The sequence below is a fragment of the Phoca vitulina genome, unplaced genomic scaffold, assembly GCF_004348235.1.
Source record: "Phoca vitulina isolate PV1807 unplaced genomic scaffold, GSC_HSeal_1.0 scaffold12, whole genome shotgun sequence".
NCBI classification, from domain to species: domain Eukaryota; kingdom Metazoa; phylum Chordata; class Mammalia; order Carnivora; family Phocidae; genus Phoca; species Phoca vitulina.
In genome coordinates this window covers 5,268,072-5,289,626 of record NW_022589715.1, presented here as the reverse complement: position 1 = coordinate 5,289,626, position 21,555 = coordinate 5,268,072, and the positions used below count along the sequence as shown (strand labels likewise).

Sequence of the window (21,555 nt, the reverse complement as noted above, 5' to 3'; positions counted from 1 at the left end):
CAGTGTCATCATAAGCTTTTGAATTTTTGCCAAACTGATGCATGAAAAATGGTGTCTCAATGTTTTTTTTTTTTTTTTTAAAGATTTTATTTATTTATTTGACAGAGAGAGAGATAGCGAGAACAGGAACACAAGCAGGGGGAGTGGGAGTGGGAGAGGGAGAAGCAGGCTTCCAGCCGAGCAGGGAGCCCGATGTGGGGCTCGATCCCAGGACCCTGGGATCATGACCTGAGCCGAAGGCAGACGCTTAACGACTGAGCCACCCAGGCGCCCCTCAATGTTATTTTAATTTGCGTTTATTTTATTATGAGCGAAACTGAGTATTTTCTCATATGTTTAAGGTCCATTTTTATAACATATTTTTTTACGAATTGTCTGTGGACATCTTTTGCCCATTTATTAATAGGATTTAAACATGTTTAAAGTTGTTTATTTGGAAGAAATAGTTTTTAATACAATTTACACTAACTGAAGGCAGAATCCCAAAGTATCTGCTGTAAGGATAAGCTATGGCTTCTGCCCTCCAGGAATTCACAGTGTATAAACTGAACACCGTCACAGTGGATCCAAACATAAACTCTGGAACCAGATTGCCTGCCTTCGAATGCCAGTCCTGCCACTTAGGCACGTTTTAAACCTCTTGGCGCTTTAGTTGTTCTAACTGTAAGATGAGAATATTAACAGCATTTACCTCTTAGGATTGTTTTAAGGATTAAATGACTTAACATATGTAAAGTACATTTCATAAATGTTAGCTATTTAGCAATCAAGAAAAGGTTCTGAAATATACTGATTTGATCCCATAAGACTTTTGTTATATATAGTTAGGTATTAAAAATGAGACCTGGACGTTTAGAAACATTAGGTGAATCAGCGGTAGAACCAGAATTTTTTTAAAGTAATCTCCACACTCCACATGGGGCTTGAACTCAAGACCCCAAGCTCAAGAGTCACATGCTCTACCACTGAGCCAGCCAGTTACCCCTGAGTAAGATAGATCTTTGAGCCCTTGAAGCTCACTTTCTTGTGCTGGAGGGGTCTGTGTGGGCTGTAGAAAGAAAAAACAAACAGCTAAGTAAACCAGTTTTGTCTGTCATGTTCATTATTTGTTATTCAGCACACACGACAGTGTCAAAATTCATTTGTTAAATGAAAAAAAAAAAATGAGGAATGAGTGACAGAGTAGTGAAAAATGAAGCTCAATACATAGGTAGGACCCAAATCATGAAAGGCCTTGTCAACTATTCTGAAGAGTTTGGACTTTGTCCTGAGCAGAGAAATCACATCAACCGATCTGCATTGAAGAAAACTTAAGCCAGTGGCTGGGTGGAGGACCCACAGGAGAAGGGCCCACAGCAACGTTACCTCAGGGTAGTGGGAAATGATGGTGCTGAATCAAGAGGGAGACTGAGGGGATGGAGAGGAGCTGACCTGGACAGAGATTTAGAAGTCAGAACCGACTTCACACAGACTTGTTTGGTGCAGAGGGGAGGAGAGAGGAGAGAGAAGTCTGAAGCGACACTGAGGTTTCACTGGGATTAGAACCTGAAGAGGGGTAGCCGACTGGGGAAAATGAAGAAAGGACTTTCCAACATGCACAGATTTGGGGCGACTGTGGGACAATGCTCAATCTCTTGACTATACTTCCATTTGGCTTCTCTACACTCCTTAAAGTCAGGAGTTGTGTGGACCTGCTCAGGGCACTGTAGCAGCAGCCTAGTGTCTAATAGTGAAAAGGAAAGCAGTTAGGTCAATAGACTAGGAGGGGTGTAGCCTTAGGTCCCTGGGGGTCCGTGATGGGGTGCACTGAGTACTAAGTTAACTGCTAACTCTAAGGCTATTGCAAAAATACTCATTTTTGCATCTTCTTTCATGCCCAAGATGATACCTTGCATAAAGCAGATTGTGGGCAACATTAAATAGATGCCGCATAGGGAGATTATGAAAGAAAATCCATTATCAAGCCAGGCTCATGGCTGGGAGCTTAGGGGCACTGAACCAGGATGCAGGGAGTAGGAAGTAAAGGAGGAGCTCCAAATCCCTTTCCATAAAGACAGAAAACAGATGAATAAATTGACAGCCCAATGAAAACCCAGGTAAAATGGCACTGTGCAAGTTTCCAGGACACCAGTGCTTTTCTAGAGATTATGCAGGATGAAAAGCCATGATTTTTAGACTTGTGAGAAGACCTGGACAAGACAGCAATCTGGACACCTGGACACCTATCTCTACCAAGAAAAGGAGTTTTTAATGCTTTCGTGATATGGTAAAAAATCCAAAAGAAAAGAGATCGTGTTTCACAGAAGTTCCACAGGCTGGTATTTATTTTAAAAAGTGACCTGAACTTTCTACAGGATATCACTGGATTCTCACAAGAAGGTTCATCATAGTTGGTAAAGGACCTGCTACAATTCATTTTCTGATGACAGTGCTTTCTGGCTTGTCCCTGCAGGTACTAGGAGCAGGAAACGGTATGCACAGACAGGAAGATAGGTGGAGGGTCTCATAAGCAGACGGGAACTATTGCAAATAAACCATAGGATGGTCTCCGGAGGGGAAGCAACATTAGGGACTTGGACGAGGAAAGATCAAAAGGAAAAGCTTGGGAGGGGGGCAGACAGGGAGGAGGAAAATAGCTGTGGGGGAGAAGGTGGGGGATAAAAAAAGAGAAAGGCGTGTGAAAGCAACCTCAAGTGCAGGGCACGAGTTAACGATTATGAAGAAGAGCAGTAAAAAGAATTGGGTTACTGAACTGGGAAGGAGGGACTTGGTTCTCTGGAGATCCCTTCTGCGTTTACACGGACCGGCTCAGCGCTAAGGGGGTGTGGTACTGAGCTCAGAGCAGTGCGGTGCGAGGCGATCGCGGTGGGGGCGCCGCCCAATCCCTTCTAGAAGTGGAAGGCCAGGAAAACCTAGCGACTGGCGGGCAGGCAGGCAGGCAGGGAGGTTGGCAGAGCGGAGGCGGAGCGAGGGCGCCGATGGGCGGGACGGGGGAGAGCGTGGGGAGGACAAGGAGGCGCTGGCTACTGGCGGCGCTAGGACCCACGGGCGCCCCGCCGGCTCCCGGGAGGTTGATAAAGCGGCGGCGGCGTTTGACGTCAGTGGGGAGTTAATTTTAAATCGGTACAAGATGGCGGAGGGGGACGAGGCAGCGCGGAGGCTGCACCCGCACCAGGGGCTGCGGCGCCGGCGGGGGACTAGCGACCCAAGCACCGGGGTTAACCACGTCTCGTCCACGACCTTCCTAGGTACGCGCCGGGGGAGCGGAGGCCGCAGGGCCCGGGTGCGGAGAGGGCGCGGGCCGCTCGGACCCGCGGGCACCGGCCGCAGGCGGCGGGGTCGTCGTCCGCGGCTGGTTCAGCTCTCCTTCTGCCGCCGCGTCTGACGGCCGCCGGGCCTAGCCCCCGCAGCGTGCCAAGCTTCCGCGGCGCGCGGCCTGAAAGGGCGGCCCTGGGGCCGCGGCTCCCGCTGCTGTCGGGTGAACGGGCGGCGAGCGCGTCTGCGCCCGGCCCGGCCCCCTGCCCGCCCGCCGCGTGGCTGCCTCCGCGTGGCTGCCGCCGCGTCCGCCCCGACCTGAGGGGGCGGCCTTGAGCTGGGGTCGCAGACCTGGGGCGCGGGGAGGTCGGTGACGCCGCGGCTAGGTGCAGGAGAGCTCCGGACGCGGCAGGGCGATCTGTCTCCTGGCGGGCACTCTGCTCTCTGTTCCTCTATCAGAAAGGGAGGTAGGGGTGGCCAGAGCTTTATGGGCCCCCACGGAGGAGTAGGACGCGGAGCGCGCGGGGGGAGCAGACACCTCGCTGCCAGGTCGGAAAGCTCTCCAGACACCCTTCCAGGAGGGAACCGCAGTCCGCAGGCCAGGGCTGTGCCCCGGGGCTCGCGTTCTGGGGCTCCTCGGCCCCCGAACCCATTGGCGCGGGTTGCGCGTGGCTAGGATGCAAGTCCAGATTTAGTTGTTAAACTAGGGTTGTGAGCAGTTTACTAGTCACTCAGACGGCATAGTAAGGCCCGATCAGACTGAAGTGTCTGCGGTGTGAAGTCACCTGATCCTTCGCTCCCGGGTTTTGCTGAATGTGAGCTGCTACTGTACGTGTACAAGGAGCGCCCCTGCCCCCTCCAAGACGCGTTCGCTTTGGCAGCGGAGTGTTGTGTGTCCCTCTCATAGCACCCCTATTTTTAGGAGTTCAGCATTTGATCTTTCTCTCTGGTGTGAATTGAACGCATGAAATCCTGATTGAGAATTTTGATAGTACTTAAAGGCATAAAGTTTTTCAAAGGCTTATAAATAGTAAAAGCTTACGGTTAGGTAAGTACGGCCATGGCATACATAAGAGTTTATAAACTACACTAAATGTGAACTTGTGTTCTTCAGATTCCTCTCTTTCCACAGTCTGATAAAGGTTTTGTAAGATGAAATGTAAAACATTTTGATAAGGTGTTATCCGTGAAGACTAACTTCAATAGAAAAGTTTACGTGAAATATATTGCATCATTCATAGTAACCTTTGGATGTGCTGAACATATGTCAGAGGTAATGACAAACTAGAGTTTTGATACGGGAGAAAGAACAGGAAATAAAGCTTATTTTATTATTGCCTGCCAACAAAAGCACTTGACAGAACTGTTTACATAGAAAAATACCCCCCCCCCCCCCCCGCCCGAGGTTTTGCCTTAGATCTCTTCTGGTTGGAATTCTCAAGTAATTAGTTTTGGAATGCTGATGGATTGATTTAGATCTTTTGGACCCTACGGGTGTGTATGTTGTGTGTTCGCTCTTGCACTTACTTATTTATATATATTTTAAGGTAACTGTTTTAGATGTATTTTCAAAGTGATTTATGTACTTGCCTTACTAGGAGAAGCATAACTTTATGACTTAGTCATGGTTATGAACATCGTTTTTATTTTGTGGTACATTGAGATGTGATTCTTAAGAGTTGATACATAGGGCTCGCCATTTATTAAACATTCTGCTACTCACAGGTTTTTGTGTGTTTCCCCCCCCACTCTTGGAGGTATCCCTTCCCTTGATAACCATACCTATCAAATGACTGCCTGAAACCTTTTCATTTGCTCTGTAGTCACTCAATATGACATTAAAATCCAAATAAAACTTCTTAAGATTTGTGTTTAAAGTCAGAGCCAACAGGCTGTGAGTGAGTAGGGACTCGGCTATTTTTGACAGTGTATAAGGAACTCTCTGTCTCCCTCTGCTTTCTGGATAAGTAAACTTGAATTGAGTTGGGGTGAGTCAGGTGCCACTCTAGTAGTTTAGTCTAAGGAAGGTGCTTTGTGTCTCTTAAGAGAAATCCTTACGCACTTTAGGAATGTAGGAGCTTTGTAAAGCCCTTATGTACTCTTGTATTTTAATGGCTTTGTAGGATGATTAAATCTCTTGGAAATTCTTTATTTGGGGAAGAAAGAGCTGTCTTACATACAGTAAAAGAGGTATTTATTGCAGGGAAAATAAACCGTGAGTTAAAATGAGATTCTGGCTTTAAGTTGAGCGCACCTATTTTGGGATTCGATTTTAGTTTGCCAGTGTGTTTTAACTTTAGGGTAAAGTTTTTAAATATTCACAGATGAAAGTAACTTTCTTGAAATTGTTAGACCTTTTCCAAAATTGTGCTTTTTCCATCTGTCTGATATTAAGCAGTTGTTAAAGAGTACCTGGAAGACTGTCACCTCGTTCCATGCTGTAGTTCAAGGCATATTTTTACAATTTCGAGACTCTTTAGCAAGATGCGTTTTTTTTGTGGTTTCCATCACTTCTTTTATTGATACTCATTAGAGAATAAAATTGTATTGGTTTTTTTGATGTTTCCATCACTTCTTTTATTGATACTCATTAGAGAATAAAATTGTTTTGGTTTTTTTGATGCATGACAACACACTCTGTTGGTAGTGGTTGCACAAGGTTGATCATGAGCTATACTAAATACTGCAACCTCCGAATTGCTGATTTTTACACTGGTATTTCCTTTGTGGTGATGGGTGGCTCCTCTCTGAATACGTAAAGTGGTCCGTTCAGTTCGTGGTTGCATTTTAAAAATCTGTTTATGCTCAGTTGGAAGACCTATTTGACGCACAATTGTAAGCAGAGCTTCTTGGCAGGCACTCAAGGTTAAGAGACAAATGTAAGGAATGGGATTGGAAGTTAAAACTTTTTTGTAATGGTGATTTACTGCTTTACAGAGGGAGGTTTTTTTTCTGGGGTGGCTGCAGGGAAATAGCCTTTTTTTTTTTTTTAAAGTGTAATGGTATTCTGATTGTATGACCATTTTAGTGTTTTAAAATCCAGGTGTGTTATTAAGGACGATAGATGTGAATATTGAGTCACTGAACTTAATCCCCCAATGAGTTCATTACTCATGTAAGTTTCTTCCTCTCCTTTACTGTTCCTGACGTGGGAAACAGAGACAGAAGAGAAATTAAATTTCCTTACTGCCTACAGCTCGTTGACAAGTCCTTGAAACAGGTCGCGTGACATTCCTCTAGGGACTCAACTGCCTCAGTGTTAATACTTTGCTGAGGGCAAAAGGCTATCTTAGCCTGACCCTCAGGATCCTGTAAGTCTACTTTAACATGTAAAAATTCTTTTAGAAATTTCCTTTATCTCTAAACCCCCAAGATACTTGTTGGCAATCATCCCCCAAGCATATGGACCACCGATATACATCTGAAGGGTCTCATGACTCCGGTTATTAGACAGTAATAAATGATCTTTTCCTAACAATAGCTAGCCCCCTCAAGGTCCTGGAAGCCTTGCTTCCAAAATTCCTTAGAGACTTACGCTATCTCTAACCCCTCCCAACTTGAAAGTATGTAATGGGCTACTCCTTGTGACCCCAGTGCAACTCTTTCTGCCCATGGGTCCTGACCCTGTGCTTTAATAAACCATGGGTCCTGTCCCTGTGCTTTAATAAAATCACCTTTTTGCACCAAAGATGTCTCAAGAATTGTTTCTTGGCCATATGGCTTCGAACCCTAACATTCTTTCCTTCACTCACCACCCCTCCTATAGAAAGAATGGTTGAGTGCTTTCTCTATAGCTTTAAAAATGAACAGCCAAAAAAACCCCCCACTATCCTGAAAATAATGATGGCAATAGCATAATCCTTGATATTTTATAAAGCGCTTTAAACATCTTGCTTTTTTTTTTTTTTTTTGCCCCCCTTAAAATCTTCCTTTGAGGGAATCCCATTGGAGGGAGTGATTTTAACTTGTCTACAGTCAAGGAAACTACTCAGAGGCAGTCTTAGTGCTGTGGACTTGGAGGAGAGTAGGAGCCTTTCTTCATTGAAAATTATCACATACACAATTAGAAATACCTCGGTAAAACTGTTGAATGAATGATGTCTGAAGTCATACTAATGAGAAATTGGGGCGGTTAATAAGTAAAGATAGAGCAAGTCACTAAGTGGAGTGGGAAATTTTAAAGTAAGAAGGGAGAAGGTAGATGTAGAAAGAAGTAGAATTCATGAAGTAGAACAATTTTGCTTGTTAAGGACATTAAGAAGTATGAAATAAGTGTAAAGCCAAGATAACTATTTTACAAATGATTTTTCAAGTTATTGGTAATCATATCTCTGTGTGTTTAGGTGTACACATATTTGCTAAACTTAGGTAGATTTTTGTAAAATGTGTACTTAAGTAACCACCCTCACTATCTACTGTGGGACAGATAGCTGTAGGTAGTTGGTTTTATGGGCAGATGGTAATCTATTAGAAGCAACTGTTAAGTCATGAAAGACTAACATATATGTACTTTGTTTTCCCAAGGAGATAGTATGCACTTTTGACTGATTTGGGGTTTAGTTTTCCGGCCAGTACAAGTAGGATTTAGGGGATTCCTTGGTAATGTACCAGCTTAATGAAAATTATTCATACAAATTATATTTCTATGACTAGAGTCAAAATAACCAGTAACTAATAACTTGTGAGCTGTGTAATTTATGAAGGATGCATATCAAGGGTCTATAGTACATTTCCTCCTTTTATTGCATAATGCTCTGATTGTGGGGGCAATGTTTTTTTAATTATATAGAAGTAAGATAATGCAGTGGAAAAGAATGAGGAAAGGAATCAAAAGCTGACTTAACTCTCTGAGCCTTGAAACCCCTCACACACAGCAGTGATAGTAATCGCATAATAGGACTGTTGTGGGAAACAAACAATAGTGGGAATGATAGGTACAAATGTTTCATAAATTGTAAAGCTGCCTGTGTAAGAGACTGTAATGCTTATGTAAGAATGTGCCTATTTGGCTACTTATGCTGTTATATATACATGTGTATATTTGCAATCAGTTTCTTCTAATTTTTTTTTCCTGCAGTCTGGACAAAGGTTTAGTTTGGGCAGAGGTGGTAGGTAAATTTTTAACTTTACCTGTAAAATGCTGATAATGTGTTCATGATTAGGGATATTGCAAGTATTAAATGTGAAAAAGTGCTTAACCCAGTGGCAGACATTCTGTTGATGGTAGTATTGCTATAATGTGTAGTTATTTTGAACAAAAAGTTTTAAGTTTCAAAATACATGACTTGAAAAACCTTTGTTCAGTTTTTATAAGATAAAAATATACATTCATACTTTTCACCAGCTTCATTTTAATAAACTTGTGCTTTAGAGAATCAATCATAGCAAAATAATCTTCTGAAATTGTTTATTTTCAATATAGGATTCAATATGAAGTAATTTCTTCAGGTCATGGCAGTTTTCAAGTAGAGTGCATTTACTTTTCAGATAGTAAATGTGCAGAATCTAACTGGGGTCTGTTTTGTGCAAAAATGCCTAAGGAATGATTGACTTGAAAGTACACAAATTGTGAATCCCATTAAAAGCTTAACCCCCCACAAATTGTGAATCCCATTAAAAGCTTTTTTCCCCCTACGTGTAATCATTTGGAGTCATGAATAGTGATTAGGATATATTTTAACTTTTGAATTCTGTAAACTTATTATGATCTTCAGAATGGAATTAGAATGGAGGCTTGGATTTTATTTTTATTTTTATTTTTTTAAAAATATTTTATTTATTTGACAGAGACACAGCGAGAGAGGGAACACAAGCAGGGGGAGTGGGAGAGGGAGAAGCAGGCTTCCCGCCGAGCAGGGAGCCCGATGTGGGGCTCGATCCCAGGACCCTGGGATCGTGACCTGAGCCGAAGGCAGACGCTTAACGACTGAGCCACCCAGGCGCCCCTGGAGGCTTGGATTTTAATACTAGCTCTGTAATAACATTTTTTCCTTCCTGGTAGGTAATATCTGCCTTAGCAAACTTAAAGGTTTTTGTTTTTGTTTTTTTCTTTTTTTTTGATTATTAAATAGATAATCTTGAAGGCACTTTAGAAACCTTAAAGCCTTCTATAACGAAACTCTTTTAAAAGGGGGATGGAATTGGCATGCTAAATGAGCTCATTTCATATTTGAGTGAATGGGTTTATGAGATATTAAAACTTGGGTTAAGTTTACTTTTATCAGAAAGGGGGGGTGAGTTGTTTTTGAAGTAAATTGTAGAGAAACTGATACGAATTACCCTTGTTAATTTTTTTGAACGTAGTTATTAATCACATCTTCAGAAATTGCTCTTTTCATCAGCACTTTAATTTTATTTATTTATTTATTTATTTTTTAAAGATTTTATTTATTTATTTGAGAGAGAGAGTGAGAGAGAGAAAGAGCTCAAGAGGGGGGAGCGGGAGAGGGAGAAGCAGACTCCCCGCTGAGCAGGTAGTCCGATGCGGGACCCGATCCTGGGACTCCAGGATCATGACCTGAGCCGAAGGCAGCCGCTCAACCAACTGAGCCACCCAGGCGCCCTAATTTTTTTTTTAAAGATTTATTTATTTGACACAGAGAGACACAGCTAGAGAGGGAACACAAGCAGGGGGAGCGGGAGAGGGAGAAGCAGGCTCCTGGCTGAGCAGGGAGCCCGATGTGGGGCTCCCAGGACCCTGGGATCATGACCTGAGCCCAAGGCAGACGCTTAACGACTGAGCCACCCAGGCGCCCCAGCACTTTAATTTTAAAATAGATACTACAATATGATCTTGTGGAGTTTTTGTTTAGAGTTGAGAGGCTTTTTATTGCAGGAGAATGGCAGTGGCCTTGGGTATTGTTTCGCAAATTCTGAAGTGTAGGCTAGAAGTTCTCGGAAAGGTTGAACAATGTTGTTGATGCCAAAAGTCTTACAATTAGATATTAAGATAGAAATTTACTGCCTTTAAATTACAGCTAAACTTGTGATTGATTAGAGCTTGTGATCATGGCTCTTAATCTAATATAAGTCATGGGTAATTTATACCTTGTAAAAGTTTTAATTTTTCTTTTTTAAATTTCAAAAGCAGTAAATCTTTGTAGATACTTTGGAAAATACAGATAAAAAAGAAGAAAGTAAAAATCATATCAACTAGTGGTAAGCACTGTTAGCATTCTGGTATACGTCTTTTAGTATATACCCTTTTTTAATGCATAATTTAATTTTTTCTAAATTGGGATCTTACTGTAATTTTGTAACTTACTTTTTCATTCATATTGTATTTCCCTGTGTGATTAAATAATGTCTACAACATGATTTTTTAAATGGCATTGTAGTACTAAACTAATCCTCCTTCTAGATATGGGGTTATTTCTTGTGAATAATGCTGGCTAAACATCTTTGTAGATAAATCTTGACCTTTAGGATAAGGTCTTAAAAGTATATTTCTGGGTTGAACCACCTATACTTTTCAATATTGAAGACACATCAGCAAATCCATTCAGAAAGTTCTGATTTATTCTGTGTTCGTTTGGGTTAGGTTTGTACTTGTTTGCGAATACTTTTGTTCACAAGTGGGTGTTGTTATTTAAAAACGAATGCCAACACATAGGTAAAGGATCTTACTGTTGTATTTCTTTCATTACAGTTGATGTTTAAATTTTAATACGGTAACTGTGAATTCTTTTTATTAATTGCATTTTCATATTCTTGGACCATTTCTCTGTTTTTCTTACTGCTTTGTAAAAGTCCTTTTGTTCATAAGAAATTCTTTTTCATATTTGCTTTTTAATTTTGTGGGATTTTGGGGGGAATATTGTGTTTTTGGGAAAAAAAACATTTAAAATGGTTGCGTATGAGTGTTTTTCTTAAATTGGTAACTTTTCAACTTATTGGTGCTGGTCTCTTCTGAATTTTTAGGTATGCTGCCATAGGGTTTTGTTTTGTTTTGTTTTTAACTGTTTTGAATTCTTCCTGAAAATTTTTTTATTCCTGACTCTTTAATGGCAGAGTATGGGTATCTGCTTTGGTGCCCCGTAGTGTGGTAGAAGCTTCTAGCTTAGGCGCTTGGTTCGGATTGTCACCACCACCAAGCTTCCGCTTCCTTAACTAAGAAAAAAACCTACTTTGGAAGTTTAAGATTAAAAGATAATGTCTTAAAAGCACTTGGCTTGTATTGAGTGTACAAAGAGTGTAAAGAAGTTAGTTTTCTTTGGGAATAAAGAGGTGGAGGAGGGCAGGCTGATACAAGACCATTTTTAGACAAAGAACTAGCTTTTTTCCCCTGATGTTATCAGTTGACATATTGAGCACCTACCTTAGGAAAGGGCTTCTCAGTTGCTTGTAATGAGTACCTGTGTAGAAAAGTGTAGAACAGATCCCTGTTCTAAACTTTCATGTAGTTGGGAGATCAAATAGACCTTATGCATATTTGTCAGTAAAGTGTATCATTAAGTTTATAATTTCAGAAGTAGGAATTACTGTGTGCTAGTGTTACTGAGGAAGACTTCATGGAGGAGGGTGGGCTTTGTCAGGCCTTGAAGAATGGGTGGGTCTTAGGAGGCAGAGTGTAGGATATACCACTTGTTTCAAGATAAAAAGGCAGTGTTTGGTAAGGTTTTTTCAAAATAGTTTAAGCACTTGTCTCTCCTTTCTAAGAATTTGTTTAAAAAGTATATAAAAGCAATTAGATAGAGGTAACTGAAGGATCAAATGGTGGTAGAGCATGTGTAATAAAAAGAGAATATGGGCTGTTTTTGTAGCCAAGTCAAGCAAAGAATTGATTTAAATAACTGGATGATTCCTGGAAAAACTGTCTGAATACCTGTAAATGTGACTTCTTAAAAACTATGGAGATGTGTTCCCCCACCCCTGTTTTTGAGCATCTGCATTTATCTACTGCAAGGAATCCTGATGTGTACTCTTAAAAGTTGCCAAACTAGAGAAAGGATAAAAAGAGTATAGTGAGAACCTCTGACTTTTTTATCCCTTTTGTTTTTCAAATTAGTCACATATATCTACTTGGAAGGATGTTTGTCTGTTTTGCACTGTTCCCTTCTTCTTACAGCTATTCTCTTAGTAGGAATTTTGCCTGTATTGAGCCGAGTTTGGGATTTGAGTGTATACCTCTCTCTCTTTTTTTTTTTTTTTCAGTGTTGCTGTAGAGGCATCTGGGTGGCTCAGTTGGTTAGGCATCTGACTTCAGCTCATGTCATGATATCAGGGTCCTGGGATTGAGCCCCATGTTGTCAGGCTCCACGCTCAGTGGGGAGTCTGCTTGTCCCTCTCTCCCTGCGGGGGGTGGGGGTGTGCACACGCTCTCAAATAAATAATTTTCTTTCTTTTTTTTTTTTTAAGAAATAAAGTACTGCTATAATGAGCCATCTGAGGTAGAGTTGTGGCAAAATGGACAATGTAGCAACTTATTTCCAGAGTCTTGGCAGATACCTGAGATTTGTCATAAAAACCTTATTCTAAATTTAAGCTTGGGTCTCTGTGTGTATTAATGACTCCTTTGCTCACTGGTTATCCCAAATTTCAGTAGCTTTTTCTATGGATTTAATATCTTTAACTCACTACTGAGTTAATTTTGGGGCCAAAAGGGAATGATTCAGTGGGTTTGCCTGATTCAAGGAAACCTACTCTGGTTTTGATGGATTCCTGATCTCTGTGTTAGAAAGTCTCAGAGTAACTGCCAAAATTACTTTTGGAAATGGAAATTTAGTGCATTGTTGTTTTATAAAGGCTTATAAGAAAAGTATATGTTCCTTATAGAAATATGGAATGATTTAGTGTTTTCTGTTGCCTAGTTCAGAGAAGGATGTTGAAGAACTGGCTAGCTCTCACATGCAGTGCTTCCCATTTTTATTGTCACCTTCTGACTTTGGGCTTCTCACCTTATACTTAGGCGCTTCTAGTTACTTAATATCTGATTTCCCTGTTTTTAGATTCTCATTATACTTCTTACTCATCACTTTTGGTTTATCTCTGTAGCACAGCTTTGATCCTGTCACTCCTCTGCCTCAAAATTTTCCTTGGCTCTCAGGATAATGCCCAGTATTCTTAGCCTAAACTTTTAAGGTTAGCCTTAATCTGATTTTCAGGGCTCAGAGATGCAACCTTCTCCAGGATGTCTTCATTGATAACACTAGCTAAATAATCTAACATAGCGCTTTCTTTACTGTTCTCTTATACTTGTTTGTGTTGAAGCCTTGAGAGTAAGAACCATTATCATCAGCAAATTGTATTTCTCTAGTATCTAGTATAATGCCTTGCTCTCTAATTACTACTAGCTTGAAGTAGGTGGGGTGGGGGCCCTTCCTCAGTTATTCATGACACATTGTATAGGTGTACTGTATGAAACAATGAATTACACATTTATTTACATGTAAATTATATATCCATATCTTATCAAAGATGGGCAAATACAGTTTTATTGTATCTCATTTTAAATGCCTGCAATTTAAAATTTGCCCTTCTAGAAAGCTTATGAAGAGAAAAAAGATTGTTTCCCACCTGTTGGGGGATGGTATAAACGCTTTGCTGACTGCATAAATAAATTTTGACAAAGAAATTTTTGGAAAGAGGGAAAAATAGCTGTATGCCAAGATTTGTTATAAAGATGAGAAATAAACCCCTCTTTATTTTTTTAAACAAATTGTGGTTTTGGTACTTTTTTTCAGCTTTCTAGAAATCTTGAGCACGTAACAATTCAGCTCTGAGTTTATTCAGCAAACATGCTCATTTGGCATAGTTGGAAGATGATGGATTTGACTAGGACCTGAGTGTGCATACAGATTTGATTACTTAGGAAATATATGTCCTTGCAAATTGCTTAATCTGAACCTCATTGTCCTCCTTTATATATAAACAGGGAAACTCATAGTTTACCCAACAAAATGATTTTGAGGATTAAAGAGATATATTATGTGGTTATTAACCCAGAATAGACCCTGTTTTTCCCTCTTCTATAGTAGAAGGTACACCTAAAATTATTTCATGCATTAAATTATTTCGAAGAGTGAGAAAGTTATTAATAATGTTTTCACCCCTTCTCCCAGTTAATCCACTTCTTTCAGTTCTCTGCTCAAATGTTTCCTTATTAGGGAAGCTTTGCCTGATCATTCTTTTATGAAATAGCAAGCCCCTGTTTTCATTTCCTTTAACCTGCTTTATTTTTCTTTGTGGTACTTAATACTAGCCTAGGTCATATATTTGTTTTCTATTTCCTCATCTTTAGGATGTAATAAACTCCTAAGGGTAGGATTTTTTTTTTTAATTTGTTCATTAGTGAATCTTGCAATTCTTAGAACCATGTTGTAGGTGTTCAGTGAATGTTTGTTGAAGGAATAAAGACTTATGCACTCCCACTTCTAGTCCTTTAACCTCCTTGCATAGTAATGACCTTGGTGGTTGTCAGTGGGGTGCTTATTACAAATGTAGATTCCTGGACTCCACACTTCTGATCCGCTGAATCAACTCTGGAGTTGAGGTCCAAGAGTCTGTATTCCAAACAAGCCACCCAGCTGGTTCTTAAGCTTTAGTGTACATGGGACTCACTGTTTCATGGTGTGGTTTTGGCTGATTAAATATTGTCAGTATAGGGTGCCTGGGTGGCTCAGTCGTTAAGCGTCTTCCTTCGGCTCAGGTCATGATCCCAGGGTCCTGGGATCGAGTTCCACATCAGGCTCCCTGCTCGGCAGGAAGCCTGCTTCTCCCTCTCCCACTCCCCCTGCTTGTGTTCCTGCTCTCACTATCTCTCTCTCTGTCAAATAAATAAATCTTAAAAAAAAAAATTTTTTTTTAAAAATATTGTCAGTATAACTCAGATCCATAATTAAATTACATATGGACTGACCGTGCTATAGCAAACATTTTTTTTTTCCCTGTTGATCTGTCAAGGAAGACTTAGGTATCCGTAGTTTTGATTATTTTGGTTACTTTATTTTTTTGTCCAGAACTCCAGTTTATTTTTTATTTTTTAAAAGATTTTATTTATTTATTTGACAGAGAGAGACAGAGCGAGAGAGGGAACACAAGCAGGGGGAGTGGGAGAGGGAGAAGCAGGCTTGCCGCCGAGCAGGGAGCCCGATGCGGGGCTTGATCCCAGGACCCTGGGATCATGACCTGAGCCGAAGGCAGACGCTTAACGACTGAGCCACCCAGGTGCCCCTGTCCAGAACTCCAGCTTAATCCAGGACTTTAAGGATCTAAAAATCTCAAATATTAGATGTTTATCAGTTCACCTCTCCCAACTAAACAAAATTAAATTCGTTAAGCCCATACATAACTGTACGTGTCATTTTTTACTTATAAGAATAGATGAACTGATATCAGGGATTTAAGTGATAAACATCTTTTCAAAATATGAACTGATTTGTATCTCCTTTCCTATGGCTATATCACTGGGAAACAGTGATTTTTGTAAGAATTACCCTGTAACATTGAAAGTTTGGTATAGAGGAAACAGCATGGACTTAATATAAAAACCCAGATAGAAATCTTGATGCATATACTCCATTTTCTTTATTAAAAAATTTTATTTATTTTTTAAAGATTTTATTTATTTATTTAATTGACAGAGAGAGAGAGAGACAGCATGAGAGGGAACACAAGCAGGGGGAGTGGGAGAGGGAGAAGCAGGCTTCCCGCCGAGCAGGGAGCCCGATGTGGGGCTCGATCCCAGGACCCCGGGATCATGACCCGAGCCGAAGGCAGACGCTTAACGACTGAGCCACCCAGGCGCCCCGCCCCTCTTTTTTTTAAAAAAAATTTTGTCCGTATTTCTTCACTCTGAAATGGGGATAATTGCTAAGTTTCAGGGTTGTTGAGAGGGTTCCTGTCACAGTGTCTATCCTAAAGTCAGAGTCATTCAATAAATAGAAGTTACTTTTTCTGTGGAAGTAAATTCTGAAGTAATTTAAAAGTCTTCATTAAAAATGATTGTAACATACTTCAAACTTATAAAAATGATAGAAAAATATTATAGATGTCAAGTGCCCATTGCCTAGATCTAATGCATAGTATTTGCCCTAATTGTTTTGAATCATTTTTAAAGAGAAACAAAATGTCACTGTACAAGTTGAAGGGTTCTCCCAAAATCTTTTTCTTCTTTTCTTCCCTCCCTACACATACCACCCACACACGCGCACACACACACACACACACACACACTTATCTTGAAGTTGGCATTCATGTTTCCTGGTTTTTTGATAGTCTAATAAAATATATGTATGCTTTTTTTTTAAGTAGGCTCCACACCCAGTGTAGAGCCACAACGTGGGGCTTGAACTCACAGCCCTGAGATCAAGACCTGAGCTGAGATCAAGAGTTGGATGCTTAACCAACTGAGCCACCCAGGCGCCCCCTTATATGTATTTTTAAAATAAATGACATACAGTATTGTGCTGTATTTAAAAAAGTTTTAGTAAGTGGCCCAGAGCATGTACTTGTGATTTGATTTGTTTTTTTCATTCGACATTGAAGTTTATCCATGTATACACACTTATATCTTACTCATTAATTTTGGCTTTCTATTTCTTTTTATTTATTTATTTTTTAAGATTTTTAATTTATTTAACAGAGAGAGACACAGCGAGAGAGGGAACACAAGCAGGGGGAGTGGGAGAGGGAGAAGCAGGCTTCCCGCTGAGCAGGGAGCCTGATGTGGGGCTCAATCCCAGGGCCCCGGGATCATGACTTGAGCCGAAGGCAGGCGCTTAATGACTGAGCCACTCAGGCGCCCCTTGGCTTTCTATTTCATGGTTTATTTATCCATGAATATTTAGATTGTTTCGTTTTGTTTTTTTTTTTTGGCAGTTTCAAATAGTACTTCAGTGGACAAGGAACCTTTTTTTTTTCCCTGTGCGTAAGTGTAAGAATTCTTGTAGCATATAAATAACTTCCCTAAAAATTTTTTCAGTATTGCGTACTCTGATTCTTCAAAAACTGGGACTGCAGAACAAAAGTATATCTTCCCCACCCCCCCCCCCCAAAAAAAGTACTTAAGAGCAGATGCAAGACCCCTGGGGTAACTTGGGTGAGATTTTCCACAAGACTTAACTTTGGAAGAAAATCGAGAAAAACCTTTGTTGCTGATTCACTAAGTAGAATTTTTCTGAATTTCTTTGTTGTTGCTTAGAGTCCCCTGAGCCATTATTCTAGCATCTCTTAACTAGCTAACAAAATTGACTTCATAAACTGCATCCTCATTTAAACTAATTTAAATTAAGTTTAGTTGAAAATTTTTTCCCTCAGAGTACACTTATATTTAAGTGTATGCTTTAAGAACTGCTTAATATTTGGTGATAAGCTTTGGGAAAAATACCTTGTGCTTATACATTTGTAATCTATTTTACATTTTTTTAATCTATTCAGGTAAATTCATAACATTTTTATGCCTCAGTGTTCTTTAAATGGGAACAGCAAAAATTCTGTGACATCAGTGCTGGTTACTATGGAAACAGTAGTTTTCAAGTGGAAAATAATATGTGAATGTTCTAAGAAAACAACTTTTGTGTATCTCTTGATTTGACAGTAATGAAGGAAGGAGATGAATTAATTAGATACTCTTTAAAAGCATTTTTTAGCAAAATGATTAGCAAAGGGGGCAAAGCTAATGTACGAAAGTACCTGATATCTGACATTGCTAATAGGTCTTCTGGAATCTTTGAAGTTTTTATTTCTGCAGTTTGCATTGTAGTTTCCGTTTTATGTGAGAGAATTTTAACCTTATGAGTTTTTAATAACACTGTTTTATAGGAGCAAATAGTTAAAAATTTTCTTGAAGTCCCTGATTCTGCTTCTCTTTTTCAAAAAAACCATATTATGGAAGTCCAAGTTTGTGTCTGTCAGTATTCTTCTGGGCTGCATCTGTCTGGGGGGAGGGGGGAGGGAAGCCTAGCATTGTTAGAAAGCTCCCTCAGGTGGCCGATGATGACTGCAGACCAATAGACCAATAATTTTCAACTCCATCTATATATCATGTCAACATATTAAAACATTTTCTACACTTATATTTTTAAAGTAGGGATGTCTATGTCACTGCCTTTTTTCGCTTTTTCCAGAATCCTCAGTGGCTAGGCTGGAGTGGTTAGTTATATCAGAGTATTAGCAGTCTCTCAGGAAGAATACAGGATTATAGTTTAGCTTGAAAACTTTTTTCCTTCTGTAAAAACTTTACATCAGAAGAAACTACAAAATAAAATTAGTTTACGTACTAAACACCTGTAAAATATGGTGATCCTTGGTTCTCCATTAGGTTCTGAGATTAACAGTGTTGGAATCATTTTGGAGTTAGAAATGTGCAGTTTCAGGCTTCCCTCCAGATTTATTGAATCAGAATATGCATTTTTACAAGATCCCCAGATGATTCATATGTATGTTAAAAGTTTGAGAAGCACTGCTATAGAGGAAAAACACGAAATTAATAAGAACACCTAGCCCAGTTCTCCCTGCAAACAGAAGTCTAGTCCTTTGTTTTCCTTTTCTGTACAATTAGTGAATTTGTCTGCCTAATCTCTAAAGCCCCAGTGAGTGATATATGAGATATAATTTTAAGTATTGAGACTAATTTTTAAGCGTATATACTAGAACTTGAATGTCCTCATGTGTCTTGACATATGTATTATAGGAAGCATGTGCATAATCTGTTGATGCTTAAACAGATAGGGAATTTATAGGAATAATAATTTAAAAAAGCCCTTGCTCCTCAATATAAAAAGCTATTTTGAGTTGAAAATAAGTATTAGTAACTTCCTAATACTTTTTATTTTCTAAGCAAAATATTTTGGCATGATGAGATAGTGGATTCACAAGAATTCATTACAAAGGAGTACATTTGTCACCATTGGAGACACTCAAAATTGTATTTTCCAGTTCCTGAATTCAGGTCAAGGGAAAACATTTTAAATTGAATTTGAGCAGTGTCAGAATTGATGGACAGCTCTAGTTTTTCATCACATTGGAGTATAACCTTCATGGGCAATACTCCTTGAAGTAGACGATACTAATTAGAATATTTTTGTTCTGCAAAATGACTAATAAATTGGTTGTATTGCTTTATTCTCTCATTTATTAAATGGAAATGCTAAGGGGGGGGGTGGCACCTGGGTGGCTCAGTCAGTTAAGCATCTGCCTTGGGCTCAGGTCATGTTCTCAGGGTTGCCTCTCCCTCTCCCCTGCCCCTCCCCCGACTCGGGCTCTCTCATGAATGAATAAAATCTTAAAAAAAAAAAAGTGCTAAGGGGAATAGGCTGCGTTGATTTTTTTCAAAATCTGCCTTACTGAAATAACTTACATAAAATTCACTGATTTTTGAGTACAATTTGGTAAGTTTTGATGAATTTGATGAGTTTTATAGCCACCACCACCACCACAACCATAATACAGAATATTTCCATCATCTCAAAAAGCTCCTTATATCCCTTTATAATTGTCTTGGCTTGGGCTGCTATAACAAATTACCATAAACTGGATGGCTTAAACAGACGTATATTTTTCAGTTATGGAGACTGGGAAGGTGACAGCAGATTTGGTTTCAGTCCTCTTTCTAGTTTGCAGATGGCTGTCTTGCTGTGTCCTCACGGGGCGGAGAAAGAGATCATCTCTCTGAAGTCCCTGACTAATTCATGAGGGCTCTATCCCCATGACCTTATATTATCACCCCGCAGGCCCCACCTCCAAATACCATCACATCGGGGATTAGGGCTTCAATATACGAATTTGGGGACACATACACATTTGAGTTTGTAGCAGTAGTCAATTCTCTTCCCCTGCCTTCAGCTCCTGGGAGCCAATGATCTGCTTTCTGTTACTGTAGTTTTACTTCTTCTAAAATTTCATATACGTGGACTCGGACACTATAGCATTTTGTGTGTGGCTCCTCTCACTTAGTATATAGCTTTTTAGATTTATCTGTGTTAGTGTGTATTTCAGTAATTCATTTCATGTCCAAGTAATAGTTCATTGTATGGATTTAACACAATTTATGCATTTTCCAGTAAATGGACATTTGGGTTTTTTCCAATTTATGTCCATTATGAATAAAGCTGCTATGAATATTCATTTTCAAGTCTTTTGTTATCATATTTTTTTTTAAGATTTATTTATTTGACAGAGAGAGCGCGAGAGCAGGAACACAAGCAGGGGGAAGTGGGAGAGGGAGAAGAAGGCTTCACGCTGAGCAGGGAGCCCGATGTGGGACTGGATCCCAGGACCCTGGGATCATGACCTGAACTGAAGGCAGACGCCCAACGACGGAGCCACCCAGGTGCCCTTGTTGTCATATGTTTTAATTTCTCTTTTAAGTACCTGGGTGTGTGATTGCAGGTTGTATGGTAAATATATGTTTAACTGGGGCTCCTGTCAGGCTCAGTCGGTAGATCATGTGACTCTAGATCTTAGGGTAGTGAGTTCAAGCCCCACGTTGGGCGGAGATTATTTAAAATATGTTTAACTTTCTATAAGGTAAATTATAATTTATCTATACCAAAAAGTTTTTCAAAGTGGTTGTATCATTTTGTACTCTTAACAAATACATGTGCAAGCCAGTTGCTCCCCACCACCTATTTTGTCAGTCTTTTAGCTATTAGAGTGTGTAGTGGTATCTGATTGTGGTGTTAATTTTTATTTCTCTAACATCTAATGGTGTTGAGTATATTTTCATGTGCTTAATGACCATTCATATATCTTCTTTGAAGTGTTTATTAAAATCTTTTGCCCATTTTAAGATGGAATTGTTCTAGGGGGCACCTGGATGGCTCAGCCAGTTAAGCGTCTGACTTTGGCTCAGGTCATGATCCTAGGGTCCTGGAATCCAGGCCCCGTGTCAGGGGGCTTTCTCAGTGGGGAGTTTGCTTGTCCCCCCCCCCCCCCCCCCCCCCGCGCGCTCTCTCAAATAGTCTTTTAAAAAGATGGAATTGTTCTTACCGAACAGTTGTAAGAATTTTTTATGTATTCCGAATACTGGATTTTGATTAAGGATTTTTATGTCTGTTCGTGAGGGCTATTGGTAGTTTTTTCTTACAATGTTTTCGTCGAGTTTTGGTATTAGGATAATACTGGCTTCATAAAATGAGTTGGGAAATGTTCCTTTTCTTTTTTTCTGTAAGAGTATTTGTAGAATTGGTATAATTTCTTCCTTAAATGTTTTTTTGTTTGTTTGTTTTTTTGTTTTTTCTTTTTTTCCCTTCCTTAAGTGTTTGGTAGAATTCACCAGTGTAGCCATCTAGTCCTAAAATTGTCTTTTGTTTTAATGGATTTGATTTTAAACCTCATTTTTTTCAGTTTTGCCTAGTAAAG

General features: G+C 39.8%; 1 protein-coding gene across 4 annotated transcripts in view; it reads left to right on the top strand.

Annotated features, from left to right (window-relative positions):
• Nucleotides 1-3,075: 3,075 nt before the first annotated feature.
• Nucleotides 3,076-21,555, top strand: part of ATL2 (atlastin GTPase 2) — a 59,442-nt gene continuing 40,962 nt past the window's right edge. For 3 of the 4 annotated variants that reach the window (XM_032410323.1, XM_032410322.1, XM_032410324.1), the window contains exon 1: nucleotides 3,076-3,248. In XM_032410323.1, coding sequence (XP_032266214.1) covers nucleotides 3,131-3,248 — 118 coding nt within the window. In that variant the 5' untranslated portion in view covers nucleotides 3,076-3,130. Of the gene's footprint in view, nucleotides 3,249-3,615; nucleotides 3,805-21,555 lie in introns of those variants that run through there. The other variant, XM_032410325.1, reaches the window with a different exon arrangement.